Source organism: Cryptomeria japonica, chromosome 5 (assembly GCF_030272615.1).
Source record: "Cryptomeria japonica chromosome 5, Sugi_1.0, whole genome shotgun sequence".
In the NCBI taxonomy this organism is placed as follows: domain Eukaryota; kingdom Viridiplantae; phylum Streptophyta; class Pinopsida; order Cupressales; family Cupressaceae; genus Cryptomeria; species Cryptomeria japonica.
Genome location: NC_081409.1, coordinates 543,242,575 through 543,270,289, shown reverse-complemented (window position 1 = coordinate 543,270,289; position 27,715 = coordinate 543,242,575). Strand labels below are relative to the sequence as shown.

General features: G+C 38.5%; 1 protein-coding gene across 1 annotated transcript in view; it reads right to left on the bottom strand.

Annotated features, from left to right (window-relative positions):
• Nucleotides 1–27,715, bottom strand: part of LOC131034568 (presequence protease 1, chloroplastic/mitochondrial) — a 153,674-nt gene that overhangs the window by 51,726 nt on the left and 74,233 nt on the right. The window contains exons 6-7 of the mRNA XM_057966102.2: nt 18,758–18,841; nt 9,480–9,570 (exon numbers count right to left, since the gene is read on the bottom strand). Of these exons, the coding sequence (XP_057822085.1) occupies nt 9,480–9,570; nt 18,758–18,841 (175 nt within the window). The remainder of the gene's footprint in view (nt 1–9,479; nt 9,571–18,757; nt 18,842–27,715) is intronic.

Below are 27,715 nucleotides of genomic sequence, written 5' to 3'. Positions count from 1 at the left end.
ACACCCGATGGCAGGGTAGGGGTCCCATTACACCTACATCCTCTTTTTCCTTATATGAGCTACGGAGGCAACATTACTTTCTCCTTATGGCTGGATGACTTGGAATGGATTGACAACTGGTAATGTCGGTGTTGTCATCCGATCCTATCTAATACTCTGACTCGAGGTTGTAAGCCACCGGTCAATTTGATTATTCCGTACTGTGACTGCAGCAGGTGATAAGGCAAGTGGTATCAGCCGGGTGTTTACTTAATGTAGTCTGACTTACTGGAGTGGAGGTGTTTTCCACAGTCTAGATCCTCCCGAATACAAAAATGAATGGAATAGTATTAGGGATTTATATTCCAACTCAATCTCCTTTCTAAACGTAATAAAACACCAACCTATTGAAGGTGTAGAAAAGGATCTATTTTTTTATTCCAAAAAAGTTGCATACTGCGGCCTACTTTTTGGTGGTCTTTCCCAACAGCCCCATTTCTCCGCCCTGGACCTCGAGTTTTCACAATCAAGAGGTCTATGCTTATTGTCCCTTACTCCTGGTCGAGGGTTGCTGTCCACTAGTTGCTACCACTATTGGAACAGTCCAGGACGAGGAAGACCAGCCGGACGCAATTGGCCAAACTGACATTCTCCTCTTCCTAGCTTAATTTGTTATATAACCCCCAACAAACATAATCTTACCGATTTTCGGCTTCGTTGGCAATCGGCATAAAGGCGTGATTGGTTCCTAAGAGACATCTTTGAACACTCCCTCTCGTTGCACATAGAAGTCTGGTTTAAAGGACACAAAAACTGGGTTTGATCATCATTTACGTTATAACCATGCATAAATTAGTTGTCACTGGTACAGCCACTCGTCTACTTATAATAAAGGCGATTTACCCAATTCTGGATCAGAATCAGGAAGAATATAACTGTCAAAAGACAAATATTCATCAAATTCGTTAAAGTCAGAATACTATAAAGATAAGGTTGGGTCCTTGCCTCCCCCCTTGTTCTTCGGGTACTCCTACTACCAAACCGTACGTGCAAGTTTCCCTGAACTTTCCAAGCGATTTTCAATATTCTAATTCTAATACGGGCGCACATGACTATTATCTGGTTAGGTGGTGACACACTATACATATCATTATCTGGTTAGGCTTGAACATCCAATGTTGGTTTGTGGGCCAACTGCTAATGTCGATGGCTCAGTCGTCCCACCCCAGTTGTGTCATTGGTTTTCGCCTCCAAAAATGAGTAGATGAGAATAAGAAAATGTTGTAAAGGTTGGGGATTGAAGATGAACCTGGCTCTTTAGTCATATCTGACCAAATGAAATAGAATTATCAATGCATGACGTGGTGTCTAAGCAGTATGGGCTATGAATCAATCCAGTCTGAACTAGCCATTTATAAGGCACCTGCTTCCCTTTCCCATGCGTGTCCTCTATGATTCATGACCGATGCTTAGCAATGTTTGTATGGGCAAAAGCTTTGTGACACAGCAATCTACATCCAAAACAAGTGTCCTCACAAGATCTTTAAGGACAAGACACCAAAGTAGACATTCACTGGCATCAAGCAAAAAACAAGTCATTTTAGCATCTCTAGTTGTCCATTTTATATTCATATACCTATAGAGAAGAGGACCAAGTTGGAACTTTCCAATAGGAAGGGTTTACTTGTGAGCTATAGTGAGACTTCAAAGGTCTATAGGGTCTATATTCCAAAGAAGAGGACAGTAGTAGTCAATAGCTAAGTTGCTGAATTGTGGGATTTTTCAGACGATTCCTGGTGAATCAGATTCTGAAAAGAATCTCCTGTGGATGCATCCAAGCTTCGTGTTTTCTAGTTTGATCTTTTTGATATTGAAAACTGAATTTAAATTAGTATATGTTTCAAAAATTTGAAATTTGATGCGTGTATATATATATGTATGTAAGTATATAATTTTTGTATGAATGTACTGAAAAACGTACCCAACCTCCAAAAAAAAATTGTAATGTCCCCTTCTTAGTTAGCATCAGCCAATCAGGGTTAGTCTATCACCAAGTCCTCGTAGACTAATAGGATGGATAGAGGACCCATGTTGGGTTGATTCTCTCAGGGTTCAAACAGCATAATTGAGTGGATCAAGAGGTATGAAAGCATTATTTTATGTTATTGCAAAAAGATAAATAAGTTAAATTAATATTTAGCTTAAACAATGGATATCAAAAGTGAACTTTATGATACAAGTCACCTCATATCTTAGAGAGAAAGCATGGACAGCTTAGGAGAGAGAAAGTGGAGTTCACTGCATCTTGAGGTTATTTGTAATATTGCAAATGATATTAAAAGGTGGCTCTAAAAGCTAGATTTAAAAAGTTTATGGAAATGACTATAATAAAGTCACTTTCCTTGGACACCACTCCAAGTGGAGTTGGAAATAATAAAAAAATAGTGACTTAAAGTGGGTGCCCTTTTGAGGAGAAAGAAAAGATAATAAAAGACATTAGAAATTGGATAAAACTCTAATCAAAATCATAAAGTGGCACTTGGGAATGAAATCCTAATTAGGGCGTAGGGTATTGGAGTTTGATAAAAAGGCAGCTTGAAAATCATTTTGCTATGTTATGTTGGTTATTATTTCATTCTTGCCTCCTGAGAGGAGCTTGGTTGAACCCTAAGGTTTAGAGCAGCTTGTGTGGACGAAACCTTTCACGAGTCATCACACCTGCAGTTGTGGAAGATCATCTCAGGGTGTTTAGAGAGATTCTACTTCAGGGATATCATCGGTGCAACAAAGAAAATCAGTTTTGAAGAAGTATTTGCTGGTTATGGCTGAGTGAGGTGCCTCCTTGCTAGGCTGATCCCTGCTTAGGCATGTTCGGAGCTTGAAAAAGGCACTTCTATTGCTGTTCAGTATAGTTTATATGAGTTTCTTCATTGCCAGTGTGTGGAGCAGATTCTAAGTAGATTCAGAGGACTATTTCATGCTTCCGATATATATATATTAATTTGATTACATATACTAATATGTTAACATTAACTAATGATAAATAAAACATGCAGCAGATGGCAGCATTGAGAAGCACAAAGCAAGGTTTGTTGCCAAAGGTTTCTCACTGAAAGAAGGTATTGACTATGAAGAGACATTTGCTCCTGTTGCCAGATACACTTCTGTCCGAGCAATTTTGGCTATTGCAGCATCTAAAGGATGGAAAGTCCATCAAATGGATGTCAAGACTGCTCTTCTAAATGGTAAGATTGAAGAAGAAGTTTATTTGGAGCAACCTGAAGGTTTTGTGATTCATAAGGTTGAATCATATGTCTGCAGATTAAAGAAAGCTCTTTATGGACTGAAATAGGCCCCCAGAGCATGGTATGAAAGAATTGATCACTATCTCTTGGAATTAGGGTTTTTCAAGAATGAAGCAGATCCAAATCTCTACAACAAGGTAATCAATGGTGAATTATTAATTCTTACTCTTTATGTTGATGATCTACTAATCACAAGAGAGGATAATTGTATTTCTCGATGTAAGAAAGAAATAGCCTCTGAGCTTGATATGAAAGATTTAGGATTTCTTCACTACTTCCTTGGATTGGAAGTTTGGCAGCAGGCAAATGGTATAATCCTTAATCAAGGAAAATACACCATTGATATACTCAAGAGATTAAGAATGTTGGATTGTAGATCTATGACCACACCTATGGAGACAAATCTGCACAAGCTAAAGGAAACAGTTGCAGAATCAGAGTTTGTAGATCCTACACTCTACAGACAGATTATTGGATCTCTGATGTATTTGATAAACACAAGACCTGATATATGTTATGTTGTAAATGCACTAAGTCAGTTCATGTGTGAACCCAGGGAAATGCATCTTGTTGCTGCAAAGCATATTCTAAGATATCTTCGAGGAGCTATTGGTTTTGGTTTGAAATATAAACATGTAGAACTTGACCTACATGGATTCACTAGTTCTGATTGGGCTGGAAGCATAGTTGACAGGAAAAGCACATCAGGATGTTGCTTCAGTTTAGGATCAGGAATGATCTCATGGATATGTAGAAAATAGTCTTCAGTTGCTCAGAGTTCTATAGAAGCTGAATACATTGCAGCCTCTATGGGAGCAAGAGAAGTTGTATGGATCCGGAAATTGCTTGGAGGACTGTTTGGTTAGCCCTTAAATCCTACTGTCATCTACTGTGACAATCAGAGTTGCATCAAGCTTTCAATGAATCCATTATTTCATGACAGGTCTAAACACATTGAGATTCCTTATCACTATGTTCGAGATATGGTGGAAAGGAATGTGATCCAACTGAATTATATTAGTACAGGTGATCAGATTGCAGACATTCTTACCAAGCCTCTCTCCAAGATCAAGATTGAACACTTTAGAGATAAACTTGGTATGCTTGAAAATGTTATTTAATTTTGAGATAGAGTCATTTATTCCGATATACTAATATATTTAAAGATGTTTAGTGTGTAAACTCTTTTATTTGTCATGTGTGACTCCATGACTGCATGGGGCTTCTGTGAACATTATTGAAGGGTGATGACTTTTCAATAATGAACACTTGTTTCAAATTGATATTGTAAAGTGACAATTTTACAATTATCAATTTAACTATCTTGATGGATATCATGTGACTTGATATCTGTGGACATGTCATGATAGTATATATATCTCTGAGACATTATGGTAGATATCTGTTGGTTGATATCATTAAATAAACCATAATTATGATAGAGATCTTCATGGTGAATATTATGAACATAATATTCGTGGACATGCCATGAAATCATTATCAGTATGGTAGGCATCATGTGACTTGATGCCAGTGCACATACCTTACTTGATAACTATGAGTTATGGTGAGTATCATGAGACTTGATATTCATTGTTGAACCATATCTCTGAATATCACTATGGTGTGATATCTCCTCTCTTCACAATCAATGGATGAATTGTGATGTTTTCTCTAACAAGAAATGTGTCCTCCTTAGTGAAGAGGGAGTGTTAATTTTGTAACGTCGGTCGTACTATTTCATGCTTCCGAGATATATATATATATATATATATATATATATTAATTTGATTACATATACTAATATGTTAACGTTAACCAATGATAAATAAAACCAAAGTTAACTTATCACGTTTGACCAACAGTTACACCGTTCATGTTATCGGGTGGTAAAGCAATTCTCAAACAAGTCGCACTCCTTCCTATCAGGTAAGTAAACGGTGATTAGTTTATATACTGTGGTGAGAGGTACGTAGGGAAGAGATGTGTCTTCCCACGTGGGAAGACATATCTCTTCACTATGTAACCCCTCATCCACTTATATAGCATGCTTACATTGAGGAGGATGAACACACCGAAATTGATAAGTGTGGTGCATCTTTAAAACACGCTATAGCAGATAAAATACAACTTTCAGATCATATCTCCATCTCTTCTATTTTGACCACAGAATTTTGAAAGAACTTAACACTTTCTTGGGACTGATTGTCTTATATGAGAAATGGATGCAACAGCACAATATCCTCCAGAAAAGGTCCTTTGAAACTTGATGAAGGAAGGCTCCAAACAGCTGTCTTGTAGATCTGATTTCACTAAGCTAGCAGCCACATAGGATAGTCAGAAATATTAAGTTGGCAGCCACTTAGGTCACTCAGAAAATTACTCGCAGCTCTTTCCAAACTGCCCTTTTCAACTAAAAAAACCTCTTGACCAGGAAGTCTGATCTAGGTGCTCACAAAGTGCAAAAGAATTGTTAAAAATAGGCAAGTGAGCCTAGAAATCTCCACTTTTCTATGGAGCTGGTACAACCTAGCTGAAACTGATTTTGTTGCTGATGGTGATCCGGCTGTTGGTGTTGCAAATAAGCCACACCCGGACCTATGATGGACTGGTCCAAGAGGGGCCAGTAGCTCAGTGGTAGAGCACTCCAGCAGTGTATGGAAGGTACTAGGTTCGAGTCCTAGCTGGTCCATGTCTCAACAGAAAGCAGCCATTAAAGTCATTGTAACAGCTCCTATATATGATTTTGTGATCATAATTAATACCTGAACCAAGGAGCTACTAAATGGGTATGTCTTTTATATGTTGTATGTTAAAATCATTAAGTTGATAAGGTTTACCATTGCCTATTGCAGTCTGATTTTCATATCAGACCTGAACTATTTTATAATCAGACTCATATCATTAGTAAATAAAGTTCATTTGAAGTTGGCTTATCATTATTATTGTTGGCAAAGAAGTGGTATATGTTTATTGTATGATGGTTTATACATTTGCATTGAAAAAACTCTCAAAACACATCCTACAATCACACAAAATCAGTGCATCAGTTCCAGACCAAAATTCAGTGGCAGTTCATAGTGCCCCACACCAGGGTGGGACATTACAAATTTCTCCCATACCAGCATTTTGTACCCACATACCCGTTCTTATTCCCGTACACAATTCAGCAACTCAGGTCAATAGTGATGTAAAGTTTGAAGAAGACTTTGCATGCAATAAGTCCCATGATCTCATTCCAATAACAAAGGATGAAGAGCAAGAAGCTCTGAAGGTTGAGTCTTTATCTACAAAGATGCCAGTTCTTTCTAGTTCAGAACAACAATCTTCAAAAGAGATTTTAGCCCTTTCTATTTTTATAGGAGACCTCAATGGTTCACATGAACATTGAGGGATCCTCAAGAGAATATGGATGTTCCTAGGAGTGCATTCAAAGATAGTAGGCGTCCCAAGAACTTTCCAAATTATATGGCATTGACGAGTAGCATCATAGATTTAAAGCCTTCCAACATCCGAGAAAAAGTAGACCACATCCATCATTAAAAATGATAGTTTGGAAGGATGCTATGGTGGAAGAATACACATCAATCATTACAAATGATGTATGGCACATAGCGCCAAGATGTAAAGGGAAATCAATATTGTGAGCTCCAAATACCTCTATACAAAATCAAAGCATGTTGCAAATGGTAGCATTGAGAAGTTTGAAGTGAGTTTTGTGGTGAAAAGGTTCTCCCAAAAAGAGGGAGTAGACTATGAGGAGACATTCACTCCAGTTGTCATATACACTTCCATTAGAACAGTAATGTCTTCAGGGTCATTTATGAGATGGAAAATACATCAAATGGATGTTAAGACACCTTTTCTTGATGGTATAATTGACGAAGATGTATAAATACCATGTAGAGCACCCTCGGGGTTTTGAGGTAAATGGGAAGGAATATCATGTTTGCAGCCTTAAGAAAGCCTCATATGGACTCAAATAGACACAGAGCTCGGCATTTCAACATAGATGAGTATCTGCAAAGTATTAGCTTCACCAAAAGTGAAGCAGATCTTAATTTATAATATATAATTCTTGGGACTGATCTACTTATTTTGGTATTACGTAGATAATCAGTTTATTACAGGAATAGTGCAGCTCATTGCAGGGTGCAAAGAAGATTTAGCATCTGAGTTTGAGATGAAGGGCATCAACATGATGCATCACTTCTTGGATTTAGAAGTTTAGCTAGACCCAGGGGAGATCTTCCATGGACAAGGTAAGCATGCAGTTAAGACCTTGAATTGATTCCAGATGGAAGATTGCAAACCTATGGCGACACCTATCATCACTATCTTGAGCATCAATGCTAATGTATAGAAGGACAAGCCTCAATTCATTATGATGATCAAGGATGAACCTAGAACCTATGACTCACTAAGGATTCCACCTAGTGAAAGATCAAAATATTGCACTCTCTGCCACATCAGCATCTGCATACCTGGTGACACAGACCCATATTGCATGGCTGCTTGTTGTCTATGATCATTGTTTGCAACCCATAGAATAAGCCCACCTAAAGGTTTGATTAAGGAGAACATAACCCTCACTTAAAAAGCTCCTTAAAGTTGTTTTATCAACACTCAATCACTAATCAAATATTCAAATATCAAAAGACAAGGTGAATTAAATCTTACCTCAAAGGTCAATTGTGCACATAGGAGGGCAATTTCATAGGATAGAAATTGATCCCACACTGCACTTCCAGCCCAAAGTGATTTCACAACTATATATCATCCCAAAGCTTTTTACAGTCATTTTTTTTAATTTAGGAGCATTTGTCTAGCACATTTCAGTGATATGAAACCATCACAAATAATTTTGCACTATTTGCCACAATCATTGCGGCATCAGATCTAGAGCTAAGTACATTTATTTTGTTTATTAAAATTTCACACCATTTAAAATTTTACGTAAAGGTGCACTTTGAAGTCTCTAAAATACTTACCTCAATAAATGAGATCCAAAACAATTTAACTTCAATTTTAATTATTTTTCCTCAAGTTATAGCCCTTAACTTTTATTTCTTTCAACTATAAGCTTAATGATCTTTTATGGTTTTTCTTTATGATTGCAGCACTACTTATATTAAAGACCCCTTTCCCATGGAGTTTAATGAAATGGAGCTTTAGTATTCCTTAAGACATAATTGCTGTCAGTAATTTTTTTTATATAATTTATGGGCTTAGTTAACATGGTAATATTTGTTGTTAACTCTGGTGGGACTTACATGTGTAAATATATCCCTTTTTTAATCTTATTTTTAACATAGGGTATAAATTTGCATAACCATATCACTAAAGTTTTGGAAAGACTTTCAAATAATTAATATTTTCTTTAATTAATGGTGCCATTGCAGGGCAGCGTTTGGATGGGAAAAACATATCCGGGCTGATTTACATGGGATAAACAGTGACGATTTGGGCAAACAAAATATAAAATCAATATTTAATGGCTTGTAATGATGTTTTAAATGTTTTAAGAACACTTTGGAGAGAAATTTAAATGTACTTTAGTAGATTGTTGAGCAAGGGCAACTTTTTTAAATTTTATATCTGTGATGCCATACTTTATACCAGGATTTTTCTTATGCCCTATTTTATAAAATTTATTAATATCAAATAGCTAGTAAAAAGATGTGTAAAAAGAATATCCAGTTCCACAAGGAGCATAGTCATATATAAATAAATGCACAGGTACAAATGAAGGTCTAGGACACTTAATTGCATTACATAGCTATATTATAAATATGACAATGCGTCTAAGACCGTACAACAATAGTCTATACAGTGCTTCTGTCATGGGTTGTACCAAACAAAAAATAGAAAAAAGTGTAAACATATGCATAGGAAATAATTGCAAGTTTCCATGTTTTTCAAAACGTACCCTTAAGTAATAAACCACACCAAGCCTTGTTCAGTCACTTTATTTGAAATAAATTTAATGTCATTATCAATTCCTTAATAAAAAGCATTACCAATAACATCTTAACTGGCCGAAATTTGCTTAATATCAAATTGGCTTGCATGGACATCCTAATAATGGAAGAGTATCAATGTACTCATCCTATATTAGCATTAATAAGGATCTTCTACCTGATTACAAAACTAAATGAAACCAAAACTTTGCATTTAAGGCAATACACTACCTACCACTTATGATACGTAGACGCATGTCTGGATCATCATCACCATAAAACCATATTCTTGCATTGCTAGGATGATAAAATTTGCGGTGGAATTCCTGCATAGATGTCCACTGTTAGCCCAAATACCTGTTTAGATACATGATATACCTGTTGAAACTAAAGCAAAGACATCTTCAAAATGCACCTATCCACCCAATCACGTTGATCATAATCATGAACTATTCACCAGCACATGTCCATGCACAAGAATAGCACACAAACTATGATGGATTAATAAATATCAGAAATTTATTAAAAAAATGCACAATACACATTAAAACAAGATCCATCTCACAGATAAATGTCAAATATCAAATGATCTCATGGTCTCCTAAGTAAAGCATGCCACAACCTTCTATAACAAATCCTTTCCTAACAGATCATGATTCATATGCACCAAATTGATTGGTCCTCATCACATACAATCAATCTGGCACTCTAATCTCTTCAATATGTATAGTATAATGAGAATGATCACTACATTGATGATAATTTTGAGGATGACACTTTACACACAAACACTTAAGGGCATGGATGACAAGTAAATCAAAGAAAAAATCAGTGAGTCCAATGATGTGTTTGGCACTGAAGTTAAAGGCACAGCATGACTTATATTTGAATGATACGTTTCAACCTATGCTCCCTAGGGGCACATCCCTTGCCCAGAATGACCCCATCCTCTATAGGGGATGTTTTGGGGATGCAGAGATAGGCAGGAAATGTCCCAACCCAGCCCCTTTTTTTCAAAATTTCAAGGAAATGTCCTCAAATTGTCAAAAAAGTTGAAGGGTATGCCTGGGTATGTTACGGGACAGCTAGTCATCCCCAAGACAGCCAAGCGACATCCAGATGTCCCCATTTGTCCTGTGGATAACTAGCCGTCCCCTAATGTACCAATTCTCCATGAACAAACCAGCTTTTTTAAATTATAAAACAGAATTCATGCTGGAAGATCTCATCCCTCTTGTGCTCTGTGGAAAAATGGCCATGTAGCCTTTTGTATGACCTAACTTGTTGGCTTCCAATTTTCTTGAATTCAAATGTGTGACTTTTCTTTCAGCAGCCATGGCTTGCTTTCTGTTGCACCCTTGGTGGGTTATAAATGTGTATGTAACATCCATCCTCTTCCCTTGTTGGAAGGAAGGTTTGGAAATTGTTTCTAGTGAACTTAGTTGGATAAAGCATTTTAGATCATCCTTACATAGGGGATGAGAGTGTGGGGAGATCGATGTACTAAAGAATGGTGGATGCTTAGCAGATGAGAAGGGGTTTGAGAAGGTCATGGCCTCCTTGTAGAGGCTGCTCTGAATTCCATCAGCCTATTGCATAGAGTGTGCTTGTTAAATTGGGTGGAAAGTAGGGTGCAGTTCCAAGATAATGAGAAGGCAATGAAAGAGGAGAGAGAGCTATAGTTAGTGTAAAATTACCTTGTAATGTTTTACTAATTTATTTGTGTCCAACTCTATTTATTTGCCATCTTGTGGGTAGTTGTTAGTTTCTGTCAACAGTTATGTTACGCTGGGCATTCATCAAGTTCTAAATAGGCTTCTCATAGTCAGCGAAAATACTCTGATCCTCAGGTAATCATCCCTAGTATACTTCTATCTAAGAACTCCACATGAATAAGTATATAATTCTATTACTCTATTTGGTATGCATTGTTGTTTATATTCATTGATGCATGTACTAGTTTTATCAAATAAAAGAGTAAATATTGATGCTCTTGCCTTAAAGAAATTGGATCCAATTTAAGACATTAATTCCCTTAGCCTCGAATAAAAGTTGGAAGAAACTGCCCAAGGACAAGATCAAATGATCTCTGAGGCTGGTGGAGCCAAAATAACAAATAAGAGAACTACAAGAAGTAGCTGAAGAGATTCCATTGGTACAAATTCAAAGCTGAAGTCCAACTCAAAGAAGAAGCAAGAGTTGGAGTTTTAAGTCAGAGCCCTAGTCAAGAGTGAAGAAATCGAAACTTTCAACCCACTACCTAAAGAAGCATGCAATGATCTTACAAACCAAGTTTGATTGGAAAAAAGAATTGAATCCCCTGAGAGTGAAATGGAGTCAAAGGCCTTTTTGGCAAACAAAGAACACGAGGCATATGAGAGCAATCTTCAAGGCATTGAAGAATTGCTAACCAAAGACAAACCCAAGCCTAACCACCTAGATTGAAGATTGGAGCAGGAAAAAGAGTGTTTGAAGGTGGCACTAATGGTGTCTAAACTCCCAAGGTCTTTGGTAGGGTCAAGCATTTGGAAGTGTCTAAAAGTGCTAGGAAGCAAAGAAAAGTCCTAACCAAAATGTCTTGAGGAGAAGGTTTCAAGCACTACAATGATCAATCACATCAAATAGCAATGACCCCTCCAACGAGTGCTAGTGTCAAGAGGCAAAAGCTAGCAAAATTCAGTGGAGACGTATCCAAAGATCCTCTAAGACATTGCATAACCTGTATAACTATATCGAGTTTGGAAAACAAGCAAACATACAAACAAACCAAAGATATTGGTTAGGAGTGACAATAGACTAGTATATAGACCTTGATACTAAGAAAGTAAGGTATAAGAGACTAAAGAAAGCATTTGAACTAGTATTCAAATCATTAAGAGATGATCATAGCATCCTCACAGAAATCTATAATACTCAACAGGGTAAGCATGAGAACAGTTGAGCCTACCATAGGAGGCTCAAGGAGCTACTTAGTTGATTGGAAAGGGAACCAACATATGGGATAAAGAAACAATGGTTTATTAAAAGATTGATACAATCAAACTTCAAAAAAAATGAAGAGAGACCCTTCCTCATCATACAAGGAGGCATACAATGGGGACATGGGCATAGCGAGCGAAAGTGAGACATCTAGTTGTTCAAAGAAAAGCCAACAAGATTTGACTCAAGTGACAATGAATCTTCATCACTACAAGCTCTTTGGACAAACATGCAGATAATGAGGAAGGAATTGAAGGACACAAAAGAAGATGGTAAAGAGCTTTGGTGTACTAATTGTAATAAACTACAAGGCCATACCAAAACTAATTGTCCTAAAAAGCAATTCTATGATATATGCCAAGTTGCAAGTCACTCGATTAAAGATTGCCGATATAATTTGAAAAGCACTAGTACACAAGGAAACCAGCTCACTCCACCAATACTCCATCAAATTTGCAAAACAACAAGAACACATCTCCAAGTGGCTAGTAGAATCAACAAGTGGGAGGGCAGAGTTAGATACAGTACAATTCCGAAGGATGTCCCATTGTAGAATGTAGACAACATAGTGAATAGGGACACTTTGCAAGGGACTATTATAGAAACCAAAGCAAAATGGGACTACTTTGTAAATGGTGCAGACCTAGGAACCATGACAATGTCAGATGTCCAAAGCAAAAGACATGCATCAATATAATAGATGTAAAAAGACAAAATGAAGTACTAGTTGTTACTCAAGCCCAAGCAAAACACATTGTGGCTAGACCCATGTATTGAAAAAGAGAGACTTTGTGAAGCAAGAACTGAGGTGGAATTTGCTATGGATCAAGTGATCAATCCTATGTTACACATAGTTAACATGGCAAAGAAACTAGCAACGATGCACATTGAGATCCTTGGAAAGGGTCTCACTAACACAATTCTTGATGGCTGGTCTACATGAATGTACTTCCAAAAGACATGGGAAAGTTTGGGTATTCCAACTATTTGGACACCAACTATTCAAGTAGGGTGGAGGCCAACAAGAAATTAAGGGGCTTGGAGTTCTAATGACCAAAAAGGTACTTAATGGAGAAACATTTTTAATAAATTTTGTGGTCATCTCAATAAATAAGAAAGCATATGGTGCATTTTTTGGGTAAAGGATGGTTAGTAGCAACCAAAGCCGATGACAATTGAAAATAACTACACACTCAATTGAAAACGTGGACCCAAAGTATAGAATTGATTTAAAGAATCAACTAGTAAGGAAGCAACTTCCTTGAAGTCCTCAAATTCTTACTAGTCATCAAATTCTTATTGCAAAGAAGAGTGGACAAAGAAACTACATATCTTGTTCCATACACAAAAGAAGGATTGTGAAGTGTTTCCATCTAACTAGAATTTTATTGAAGCTATAGAGATTGATGAAAAGAAACAAGGATTATGAGATAACAAGAAGCAACCATTTCATGTTGAGGAAAATCAGGCAAACAATTCCAAAAATTTGAACAATTCATGTGTGTCGAACTAAGTACATGGTTTAAAATATATAATTTACACTCAAAGGCCAAAAGCTATAAATATGATTTAACTCAATGTTCCAATAAAGGCAACAAACTCAACCAGAGATCACAATATTAATGACGAGACAACTCAAGGCAATAATATTAAAAAAATTTGATTTGGAGCTTATGAATACTTGTTCTAATGAATGTTGTAAGGGACCTCATTTGTGTTGTACATTTCACCATGACATCAAAGTACAAAGACGATTGGAACAGACTTCACAAGAAATAACAAACAAGGGAAAAGTACATCACAATGAGATGTTAGAAAATGAAATTGGAAAGGAAAATAAAATACGGGCAACACATGAGAAAAACAAAAAATAATAATAATAATAATAATAAAGGTAAAAGCCTTTTAAAATTAATGAAAAAAGAAAAAAAAAATAAAGTTATATTTTTTTCCACCATATGGTAGCTGAAAAATACCTCATCGTACAACAATCAAGGGAGAAGCATGTTAAAATTTATGATACTAAATTTTTTTACTACAACCAAGTACTACTAAGTTCACCATACAACAATCATTAGAGATAAAATTGTAAATTATATGAATAAACTTCCTTAACATTCAATCATACAGCCATTTAAGGAAATAGAAAAAATTAAACATAAAGTTCATAAAACTCAAATGAAAGGCAAATTCTTTCAGCTATACACTACTCTGACTCCTCCATAAATGTTGTAAAATTCCCTTTTTTTGTTCTTTACATACTGCTTACAAAAACACTTGTGTTGGAGTTTTTAAAAAAACTACAAGCATATTTAGCACACACCATACGATCTAAACAGTCAATCCTTCAATCTTCATTTTCTGTCATACACACTTCAACAAATGTTTCTTCCACTGTACATGCTATTTAAGGGTCTACTACACGCCCATTGGTTGCTTCTATTGTATCAATAATCCTTAGAAAATAAAATTAAAAATTATATCACTAAACTTCCTTAACATTCAATCATACGGCCATATAAGGAAATAGAAAAAATTAATTATAAAGTTCATAAAGCTCAAATGAAAGGCAAATTCTTTCAACTAAACACTACTTCCAAATCCTCCATTGTACAATTAATCACCAAAAATATTATCGTAAAATTCCTTCCTGTTCCTCACATACAGCCTTAAAACACACTTGAGTTAGAGTTTTCAAAAGAACTATAAGCATATTCAGCGCACACCATACAGTCTAAATAGTCGAACCCTCAATCTTCATTTTCTGTCACACACTTCAACAGATTTGTTATCCACTGTACATACTATCCAAGATTCTACCATATGTCCATTGGTTACTTCTTCTATTATATGGCCTTCTAGCCTTCATTCCACCATTGCTCAATCTACAGATGCTATATAATCTGATAAATTCACTGATCTGTTGCTAATGTACAGGGTATTCTTCATCAACTTCCAGTTGATATCGTACGGCCCTTGACTGGTCATCCCACTAAAATAATATTCGAATCTTCTATTGCATTTGTCTAGCCTTCTGCAAAATGCCCGTTCTTAAATTCTGACTTCTGCACAAACATGGAATCATTCCAACAGGCTGGTAAATTGGGAGAAGTCAACTTCTTGGCAAATTATCAGCCTGTTGAAAAATTTGCGAAGTCAACAGCACCTTTAGACTTGGTTCCTTGTTTGGTCCTCCAACACAGTCCATTGAATTATATGATAGTTGGCAACTAAATTCTCTATACAATGCCTTGCATTCTAGGTATGTTGGCTCTGATGATTAGGATCTACTTTGTAAGTTTCCTTCTACTTCAAGCTGAAGAAATCAATGCAGATTTAAAGTTAGCAATGTTAAAGGCTCAACATTTCAAGTATGATTATCTTCCTCCACATTTCATTATTGAACATTCAATTGTTGGGGAACGTTCAAGTTAGGATCAAGTTGATCTAGCCACTCGAGGAAATCGTCAGCTCAAAGGTCTATCTTCCCCTACCATGCCATCATGAGTTTGGAAAACTTTACCAAATATTTTTTGATCTATTCTTGTTCTTTGCTTTTCAAGTCGGAATTTGACTTTTCTTTTTAGGGGGTATGGTGTAGTTCGTGTAAAATGACTGTAATATTTTGTTATTTGTTTGCACCCAACTATGTTTATTTATTTGTCAGCTTGTGGGTAGCTATCAAGAGTCAGTTGTTAGAAGTTGTGTAATGCTTGACAAACATATGATACTTTAAGTTTAAACAAGCTTCTTATAGTAAAGGAAAGTAGTCTAATCGTTGACTAATCATCTCTGGTCTACTTATGTTTTAGAGCTTCACATGAATAAGATACCATAGGATTGTGGTAAGCTTTTCAATGAGTTAACTACCATATCCTCTTCTTCCATCTTGCAACCAATGGCCTCCAATTGTTCATTAATGTATTTGATCTTCAAGAGATGATCCTGCAAAGACATCTTGTCCCCCATCATGATCGAGAACAACATGTTCTTAGGGAAGGAAGATTTGCCTTTATCTGACATCCCGTGCAGATCCATCAAGTGACTCCAGATCTCTTTAGCAATCTTGCCTAATGACACTTCTAGAAGCATCTCATTGGTGACTGATAACTTGAGCAACATAACCACTTCACGGATACGCTCATCAAACTTGTCTTGGTTTTTGCCTATCACTGTGGGATGAGCAATATTACCAAGAACGATCAGGTCTAGACACTGGTACCTGCTTCCAGGTATTGTAGTTCTTGCCATTGAAGTTTTGATTGCCTTCCAACATAATGTTGGTCAACGATGCCATCCAACCTATTTTCGAATGACATGAAAAACGAGGTCAACTTCTCAGAAAAAAAATCAATTTTTGTTGATAAAAAATCAACAAAAAATCTGATTTTTCAGTCAAAATCTTCAATGAGTAGCTGGCACAAATTTCGAGGCAATCAGCCCAGAAATTAAAACCCCTGATTTTTGGTCAAAAATCAGTCAAAAAACCACAAGTACCCCCAATTTTTTTTAAAATAGGTCAAAACAAAACCCACAATATAAAAAACAAAACCATTGTCGCAGCACTTGAAACCCACGATTTATCTTGGAAAAATCATGCAACACAGAAAACCCTAGGTCATGCAGAAAACACTAAATAAACTCAGAAATCGTGGCGCAAAACTGCAAAAAAAGTTCAGAAAACACACTGAAAACCCTTGCAGTTCTGAAAAAAAAACCTTTGCCATCACAGAAACCCTCACGTTGCAAAAACGTTGTGCATGGACAAAAGAGGCCTTAAAAACTCCATAATTTCATGAAGAAATTAACTACATGAACTCAGGTAAAAACCACACAATTTTCAGTGCACATTGGCTACGATTCACAGGAAATAAACCCCTCGACCTTGTAAAAGAAAACGCCCACGGATTTTAAGCCAAAACTAGAAAAAATACCCACGATTTATAAAAGAAATTGTGCAAACAGAAGCAACAAAGATTTCATGCGATTTTCAGAATAAAAAGCCTGCAATCTCCACAAAGAAAAATGTGCAAAACTACAGAGAAAAGTGCGATTTTAAGCCAAAACTAGAAAAAATAACCACGATTTATAAAAGAAATTGTGCAAACAGAAGCAACAAAGATTTCATGCGATTTTCAGAATAAAAAGCCTGTGATCTCCACAAAGAAAAACATGCAAAACTACAGAGAAAAGTGCCTGTGATTTTCCTCAATAAAAACCCTCAATCTTTTTATCAGAAAAAAATCAATCAAAAAACCACAAATTTGCAGTCTTGTAAAACAAAACTTTCAGGTTACCCATGATTTTTTTTTAAATTGTCAAAACTTCTGAAATATTTGACAAATTTTCAGGACCACGAATTTTGTTACAAAAAATTCAAAAAAACTGAAACCCTCGATTTTTAGGCAAAACACTTTTAGAAATTGGACCACGAATTTTTTTATTAAAATAAAATTGCCAAAAAAGAACCTACGCTCTAATACCATGAAATGATAATTAATTGAATTATTGAATCATTGAATCATTACAAAGGAGACGAAAGCTCATTAAATAAGCAATTACAAAGGATCTTTCCATAATGGAAACGATTGAGAACTAAAGACAAATGAAAATTACTAAAAATGACTGACATACTGAAATGAAATTTACTAACTAAACTACATAAATGACTTAAATGACCATTATAGCTAAATATTACAGTATTACTTTAATATAATTCTATTACTCTATCTGGTATGAATTGTTATGTCTATTCATTCAAGCATGTATTAGTTTTATTAGATAAAGGAGTAAACAAGAGTAAATCTCTGAGCATAGATCTTCAAGGCAAGCTTGCATTACCAATTTCTTCTCTAACAGTAGCAATTCTTCAGCTTTTAGTGTTAGGAGAGGTTCAATGCAGTCGAGTGCCTGCTAGGATTGTCTATCCCTACCCACTTGCCTTGTACTTTCCCAACAAGCATTCTCAAACTCTGCACTGGTATTCCTGCAGTGACAGATAATAGTATTGTTGGCTCCTCCAATGCATCCTAGACCACTAGCACCTAAGGCTCTTGGTTCCCCATCTGGGTGGTCTTAATCTACTTCCACTACGTTGTGGGATTCTTTCCTCACATTTCTATTTATATTTGTACTAGGATTACCCTTCCTAGGTTAACCGTTGTCTATCTATTTCTTTGTTTTACCTACTTTTGTTTCTTTATTGTATTTCCTTCTTATCTGAGGCCCCCTTTTCCCTGGTTCTTTATTATTATACTTGATGTACATTCCAGCCCCTTTGACCTATTCTTGGCGATTCATAAACATTAAAATAATTTCTTTATTTCTTTCTTGTGGTATCCACGAAATAAATAGTACAAGAAGCTTTATACAACTCCAGTCTGTAGAAAAAAATAAGTTGATACAAATATTTTATATCATTGGAAAACACAAACTAATCTCAGAACTAAAGGGCAATTACAACAAATACATCAATCGACTTTCCTTCTTTCAATTATTATTTGATTGTTTCTCTTTTCTCTCAAGGGTGCAAACCTGAAATTCCTGGAATGTAAGCTTTGGAATGACTTCTGGATCCCCTCCACTGTCAACACCATACGTGTTATCAGGGTACAGTGCCTGAAACAAAACCAATTTAATAAATTTAACATTATTGAAAAACAAAGAACCAATTATATATTCTTGTAATTATAACGGCTAAGACATGGGGCTTTTATTGGAAACACTAAAGAAAACAAAATATGATTTATCCATTTTGGGCATGTAAATGGAAACTTATGTTTGCTATCAATTTCTAGAAACCATATTTGACCATTCTCAAATTTTGAAATTTCTGACTCACGAAAATAAATGAGAAAGAACTTTAGAACCAACTAAAGTTGAGGCAAATCTTCCTGCTGCTTGAAAAATATACAAAAATGAAAGGCTATTTGTCAATCTATCTAAAAAAATTTAATCATGGACCATTGTGTTTAGGCCATGGGAGCCAGCCATTAATCCTGGATGACATGTGATTGATAAGTAGTGGATTCTGTCTCAAAAGGGTGCAGTTGGTTCGCAAAAAATGAAAATTTTCAAGATAGATTATTAGATCATAATATCTAACTTTGTTAGATTGATATCACAGGAAATGGAGTTTCATGGGAATATACAGCTATATATAGGCTAGCATTCTGTCACTACAAACAAAAATCTATAAAATAAGATAGCAACAGACAACTGATTTAGGCATAAAAAATTGCCTATTACCAAGCAATCTTGAAAAGCAAACAGCTACAGTTAACAGGTACATCTAAATGCATATTTTCTAATATATTTACATTTGCTTCTCCCCCATCTCCACTTGATTTAAAATTATGAGGATTTGAAGATTGTGTTCTGATCAATGGCAACAGATTTTGCAATTGTGTGTCAAGAAGCATTCCTCATTAGCCCTTTTTTAGCCTAGAATGTTAAGCCAAAAGCAAGAACAATTAATCTGTATAATGCTTCTGGATTTGATTGTGTGAGTTTTTTTGCATCAACGTTTCGGATCACACTCTGTGATCCATCATCAGGATGATAGAGAGCACCAGGAGAACAATTAATCAAAATTAGTTGCACTTGCTCCTACTTAGGCCCCAAAAGAAGAATAAAAGTGACCCATATCCTTTCATGGGCAGGACTCAAAAGGTTGGCTTCTAAACTAATGGATAGCACAATAAACTCCCAAGTATGAATGTATTGTTATCTCAGCATGTTTTCCTTCATAGAAAATATGAAACCTATAAGAGCATACTTGAAGATGTTAACGACCACAATCTCAATTTAATAAGGTTAACTACAAGCTAGAAAGTCTCATCTAAAATGAGCACAGGCATTAAATTGTCTAATTTGAACAATAGGAGAGTGAGAAAAGACGTCATCTACAAAAGTGATATAGCTATTGGAGAAAATATTTTGGTTCATTGATATTGCTGAGAAACAGAAGAACAAATGCAATGATAGTATAATTAAGTGTTCAAAACTGATTTAGATCATGTGATAAACCATTTTAAATATTAAATAGAATTTGGGGAAGCGTGTAGAAATTCAAAACAGAAAATTAAAGTCAGCAAGCACATATAATCAAACACATAACACCAGATGTAAATGGAAAAACCCTTTCAGGAAAAAGCTACACCATCAAAGAAAGGACAAGTCTATATTAATTAAAAAGTGTTACACCAAAACATCCAACTTTGTTTTTTAATCTAACAGTGTTCCGACAATGTAACAATGTTCAGCATGCAAAAGACCCATAAAACAACTTAACTGCATCTGATTTTAAAAGATTTGGAGAAATGAAACAAGTAGTTAATTTATCAAAATCAACTATAATGAAACGATGTTAAGGCAAAAATCCAATTCCCCCATATGACAAATATTCAATGCAATATAAATAGCACCACACACAAACATTTTCTACCACTCATAATCAATGGCATACTTCCCCCAATATGGTACTCCAATATAGGCCACATTATGCTTGAGGGACTCTCCCTTCTAGAGCCAAAGAATGTGAAAGTGCATTAAATGACCTCAAAGTACTCCACAACCATCACCATCATAAGTAGCCCCCCATCTTAATACAAAACAGCTAATATTCCAAGTTACGAAGAGAACTAATAAAAAAATCTCTCAACCACCTAAATGGATATCCAAGGAACTACCTTAAAGTTGTTGGAGATCTGGCATTAGTACATAGGATTTGCAAATTTATTATTGCCTTTAATCCTATCGATATCATACATTGGAATTACATAAACAAGAAACATAAAATGAATCAAGTCCAAGGTACAGAGCCCATGGCCTCCTTGCACCATGTGAACTTATTCATACTCTTTGATTTGATATGTGAATCTACACCTAGCAAGCTTGTAGAGGTATGATACTGCTGTTCACTTTTGTTACATGTGCAAGGATGTTGGCATCTGCTTGGTGGAGGTCTTGTAGATCTGTTTGCAGCCATTGTTATTAGGAATCTAGTGACAAATCTTTCAGATTCAAAACACCTTGGGTATGGTTGTTAGGGCCTTGTATATAATTGTTCATTTATCTTTTGTTGTCTTGTCTTAAGACATCAAGGAACAAGCCCCTTCACATAGAAAAGCCAAAATGACATGTTACCCTATCTCATTAATTGGTATGCAGCTGTCTCTGCCTGATCATAAGTTACAAACCTGTTTCTCTGAATTGGCACCCCTGGGGCTTGGGCTTGGTTTGTCTTTAGGGTTTAGAGAGCATAAAACTTGGAGAACCAGCATACTTGATGGATAAAAAATTTAAAAAGTTTTAAAACCAGCAAAAGAAATAAGTCAAAAATCAACCAACACATAGCAACCCAGTCAAAGAAAGGTGGTTCCTTGTTTCTCTTCAAATACAATGACAAGTACAAGGATTGCTGGTAACAAAAGAGGTGATAAGGATGAAGAAAGGGAAAAGCTCAAAGCTCCATGTATTTCAGAAACAGCTCCAAGAGTTCAAAAGATCAAATTGGTTGCTAAGAAGAGTGTGAGGTCTTCCCCTCACCTTCATCCAAATCCAAAACCTTGGTTTATGTCATCTATTCTGGTTTTTGCTTGACCCACTTCTCCTACTTCTCATCCTAAAACTTCTCATCACCTCTCCCCTTCCCCTATACCAAGGAGTTTTGCAACAACATCCACATCCAAAACCCCTTCCATTCCACCTCCCATTCCTTCTCCATTTCATCCTCAAAATCTTCCATCCACAATTATCAGCATTCCTACAGTTCATTCTCCTGAAACATCCCCTATCCTTACAATCCCCTCTATGAGAAGCCCTCCTAGGATATGAATAGGGAAATAAAGGAATTGAATGTGTTAGATCTAAGGTGGCTAAAAAGAGGACGCTTGTGCTATCTTATAGATCAATATATTGACACTTGCAACAATTCTTTCTACGTCAAAACTTAAGAAGCCAAAGAGCAATCTTGGGTAAAGAAAAATCCAAAGGGTCACATGACCATTGGGAGAGTTTGAGACTACTATTCCTCCTAAGGAAAAAGCAACACAGGATATAGAGACTACTATTCCTCCTAAGGCAAAAGCAACACAATATAAAGATATGTTAATTTCTTCAAATGAAGCCACTAAAAACCTTAGAGAAAGAGTCATCAAGGATGGCGAGGGCAAGGCTGTTAGCCGCATTATTGTATACGGGAATAAGAATAGTTAATTAAGTCGTAATTGGGTTTTTTAGTTGGCAACCGAGGGGTGGCAGTTGCGGTGCGACGGTTGGCGCTCGCACCCCCCTCGGTATCTTTATATACTTTAGAATGTAACTTGCAACACACGAATTATGAATGGAATAACATATCTGATACTTGTCTGATATCTGTGGCATTATTCTGCATTACGTACTTTATGCTTTAAGTATTCACCCGAGAGGGCAAACATTTGGCGCCGTTGCCTAGACGTACTCGGGAACGGAAGACACGGATGGCGCACGGACACAATGGGCCTACCCATTGGTGAAATAAACCCAGAGGCCGACGACGCGCAAACAGAACTTTACACAGGAGAAGACACGACAACGAGAGAATTTTCAATTCTGCTCCAGGTAGCCATCCAGACCTACGTCCGACGAGAGGCGGCAAAGGCGGAAATCCCACCAAGTGTCGAGTGGATAGCTCTGGAGGTTAGCCCGACAGTAAACCGGTTGATGAACCACCCTCCCCCGGTTGCTTGCACAGGCATCGCTGGCACAACAGGCTCGCCTGGAGGAGATTGCCCAGGAAGAGCGACGCCAACAGATCCTTCGACACTACAAAGAAAACAGTCGACGGGAAACGGAACGGGATGGCGCCAGGCCAGGAGGGAATTGAACCTTGAACTTTTTATATTCAAATAAAAGTGTCATTGACACGAGTCGTATTTGAGTAGATGAATTAATAAAGACGTGTTTTGATTTATGTATTGTGAGTTATGGAAATGTGCAACAATTAATGCCAAACCTATTGAATAAAGATAGAAATAAAAAAGCAGAAACAGACGAGTGGGAGGCCGCACAGAGGGCCTTGATTCTGGAGCAGCAAGTAGAACGTAGACGGAGGCTGAGGCAACTTGCCGAAGGGTGGCCCGAGGGGAACCAAGGAGGTGTCACAGAGGGTGCAGAAGCCGACGGAAATTTCTACGTGTCGCCAGATCATCATAGGACGCGGAGCCACGAAGAGTTTCTGGAAGAAACAAGGTTACGGCGAAATCTAGTCGAGGAGACTCGGGATCAGTTTAGAAACTTATCCCTTACACCAAATAGTGAAGATCACCAACGGGAACCAGGAGTGGGCGCGTGTGAGAGGGAAGGGGAGGGCAACCGTACGGGTGTAGGTGACACACACGACAGGCAAAACACCGTACCTCCAGTCGCCCACGCAGGACACACCACCGGCGCCACCAGAGGAGGCAGTGCAGGGTCACACACACAAACACAACCACCCCCTGGAAGACGACCCGGGATGGCGAGTAAACAAAAATTGCCAAAGTTCACAGGGGACGGCAAGGAAGACCCCTTACGACACTGCCGTACATGTGAAACCATTTGGTCCGCCAACGGAGTGACAGATCAGGATGACTGGGTACAGCAGTTCCCAGCCACGTTACGTGGAGTTGCCATAGATTGGTACTCCGACGTAGATAAGCAAAAAGTGGCCACGTGGGCCAACCTATAGAAGGAATTCACGGAGGAGTTTCGGTTGCTCCATGATGACAACGAAATTGTAACGGAGATATACAGTACCAAACAAGATACCAAGGAGACAGTACGGGCATACAGCAGGAGACTGAAGTAATTGTTGGGTAAAATGGAAAGCCAACCGGCAGAGGGCTTGAAAAAACGATGGTTCGTTGAAGGATTGAAATCCTCCCTACGGAAAAAGATGAAAATTGTACCCCCGACGTCATATGACGATGCCTATAATAGGGCGATGGACCTAGAGAGCGAATACAAAACATCAAGGAAGAAGAAAAGTAATAAATATTCATCTGACGATGATGAAGACTCTGACGGGGAAAGCAGCAGTGGTGGCGAATCGAGTAAAAAGGTGCACGCTCTCCAAAAGGACATGGAACGAATGCTGAAAGAATTCCAAGCCATGAAAGGGAGTACAAGTAAGACTGAAGAAAATGACGTGTGGTGTACCGACTGTAGGAGTGATGGACACACCAAGGGGTCCTGCCCCAAGAAGGCTTTCTGCGACATTTGTCAGATTGCGGGACATTTGACAAAGGAATGTCCCTGCAATATGAAAACCAGGAACCAACAAGTTCTCTTCATGCAAGAGCAACCAGCCGTCGGAACTTCGCAAACCACCAACAATAATGCATCATCTGGCGGATACCAGAACAACCGGCGAGGGGGGAGGACCAATAATAATAATAGGAGCCAAATCCAATATGATGCAAAGGGACGGCCAATGATCCAGTGTTGAGCCTGCAATCAATGGGGCCACTTTGCCAGGGAATGCACCTCAGAAGAAACTCCACAAAAACTATGCAAATGGTGTGGGCCTGGAGACCACGATGATGGAACTTGCCCAAAGTCAGGAGTGAACCTGCTCAACATCGACAGGACGGAGGAACGAGTATTGGCAATCACACGGTCACAGGCAAAGAAGGCCACATACCTGGACCCTTGCACGAAGAAGCAGCAGGCGCTGGAGGCCAAGGCTGAAGTGGCGAAGGAAATGTTGGCACAAGGGAGCACCCAGGAAGCAGTAAGTACTTCCCGCTCTGAGGCGGAGGAAAATATCCTGAAGCAAATGCTGCAGATTGAAGTGCTGGTGAAGATGAAGGACCTCCTGGAAACGATGCCGCAATTACGTACGGCACTCCTACGTACGGTCCAAGTAACCCCGCACAGTCAGGCGACCCGGAATACGGATGGTTCCGACAGAACACCTACAGACCCATTGGTCCTGACACTATACAGTGGCCGACACCCGACGGTGGTAGAAATGGGAATATGGGCACCATTCTAACTGACACTATCGTCGATGGCAGGTCTGGAGTGAATGTGCTTCTGGAAGAAACCTGGAAGCAGCTTGGCAAGCCGACACTATGGCCGTCAACCTTCAACTTATTGGGAGCGGATCAACATGGTATCAAACCCCTTGGAACGCTCATGGCGCAACAAGTGACAATCGAGACACAACCATTTGTCCTCGACTTCGTGGTGATTCCACTCGCCAAGAAAGGATACGACGCCATTCTGGGCAGAGGGTGGTTGGTGGCAGCCAGAGTGAATCACAACTGGAAGTGTAACACGTTGTCAATGGAGAAAGCTAGGTGAAAATTTATTATCGACCTGAAAACACAACTTGTGAGTGAAGAACTCGCGTCAGAGTCAGAATCAGATGGCGAAGGCGGAGTTGACAGAGGAAAATACGGAAGGGAACCGAACGAGGAAGGCGTCCTCAGAATCCAAGGATGTTCTAAGGACGAGACTGATTCCCTTAATGGGCTCTTCCACTGGCAAATGGAGGACTACGAGTTGCTGTATGGGTGTAACATGTTGCAGGTTGACGAGGATCGAGACGAGAATGAATTTCCACCAACGTACGGGGAATACACCGAAGGGGATGCCCCGATCAATGAAGTACCAGCACACAGGTTTGACATGACAAAACCAATCCGGTATGAAGAGTCCGTAAAACCTACAAACCTCGGCACGGAAGCAGAGCCAAGGAACATCCTGGTTGGCGACGACTGGAATCCAATCCTGAAAGCCACCGCGTTTAAAATATTCATGGAATACAAGGATGTATTCGCTTGGACATATAAGGACCTCAAAGGGGTGCCACCAGAACTATGCGTACACCAAATTTCACTCGTACCTGGGGCCGTACCTGTACGGAAGAGGCCGTACAGAATGAATAAAAACTATGCGGCGAGAGTGAATGATGAAATTGAACGTATGCTCGAAGCCGAGATCATTTTTAAAGTGTAGACTAGTGACTGGGTGTCGCCCATAGTGATATCCCTTAAAAAGGAGGCAAACCAGATCCGAATCTGTGTGGATTTCAGTTGCCTTAACACAATCACCATAAAAGACCCGTTTCTAATACCATTTACGGATAGCATCTTGGAAGAAGTGGCCGGTCATGAAATTTATTCATTCATGGATGGATTTTCTGGGTATAACCAGATATCCATCGCCGAAGAAGACAAATTAAAAACCACCTTCATAGTGGAGGATGGCGTGTACGCGTATAATCGAATACCGTTCCGATTATGCAACGCACCAGCGACCTTTCAACGGATAATCCTTCACATATTTGAAAAGATGTCAGTAGGGAACTTCAGGGCATTCCTTGACGACTGGTCCATCTACAGTAACCAAGATACACATTTGGCCGCACTTGGCGAATGCATGGAGAGATGCAGGCGAGCTCGCCTAGAACTCAACCCCAAAAAATGCAGATTCATGGTGCCTCAAGGGAAGCTGTTAGGACACATAGTGTGTAAAGCTGGACTCAAGACTGACCCAGACAAGATTCGGGTGATAGTGGAAATGGAGGCACCGACAGATGTCATGGGAGTCAAATCCTTCCTAGGACACATAGGGTATTACAGGCGACTTATCAAAAATTTTGCTCGAGTATACTGCCCTCTGGACAAGCTGACAAGGAAAGGTGAACGGTATACATGGGGGACGGCTCAGGAGGAGGCCTTCCAAGAACTAAAGTCACGGTTGGTGGGTGCGCCAATCCTAACATATCCTGACTGGGACAAAGAGTTCCACGTACACGTTGACGCATCCAACTTTGCCATAGGGGCCACACTGGCGCAAGTTGGCGACCACGGGCTAGATCACCCGGTCTACTTTGCAAGTAGACTCCTATCGAAGGCAGAGAAAAATTATAGCCCCACAAAAAGGGAAGCCCTCGGGATGGTGTACTCCGTCCAAAAATTTCGACATTACTTGCTAGACACCCCGTTCACATTTTATGTGGACCACTAGGCGTTAATGTACCTGGTAAACAAGCCAATTATCCAAGGACGAATCAGCCGATGGCTGCTATTGCTGCAAGAATTTACATTCAACATTATAGTAAGACCTGGGAAGAGCCATGTGATAGCTGACCAACTGTCGAGAATCCAGTCAGGAGAACCAGCCGAAGGAGTGAATGTAGATTTTCCAAACGCTCACTTATTTCGCATCGCGGTTCTCCCCGCCTGGTACGCAAGCGTGGGGGAATACTTGTCGACATCACGGTTCCCAAGGGAGATGCCACCAGGAGAAAGAAGGAAACTGGTATTGAGGAGCAGGACATTCCAACTCATTAATGGCCTCTTGTATAAAATGGGGCCCGACCAGATCCTACGGCAATGCGTCCTAGAAGAGGAAATTTCGAGCGTCCTAAGGGAAGCACATGAAGGGCCCGCAGGTGGACACATGGGGCCCGACACCACGGCCAGGAAAGTTCTGTTGGCAGGACTGTGGTGGCCGACA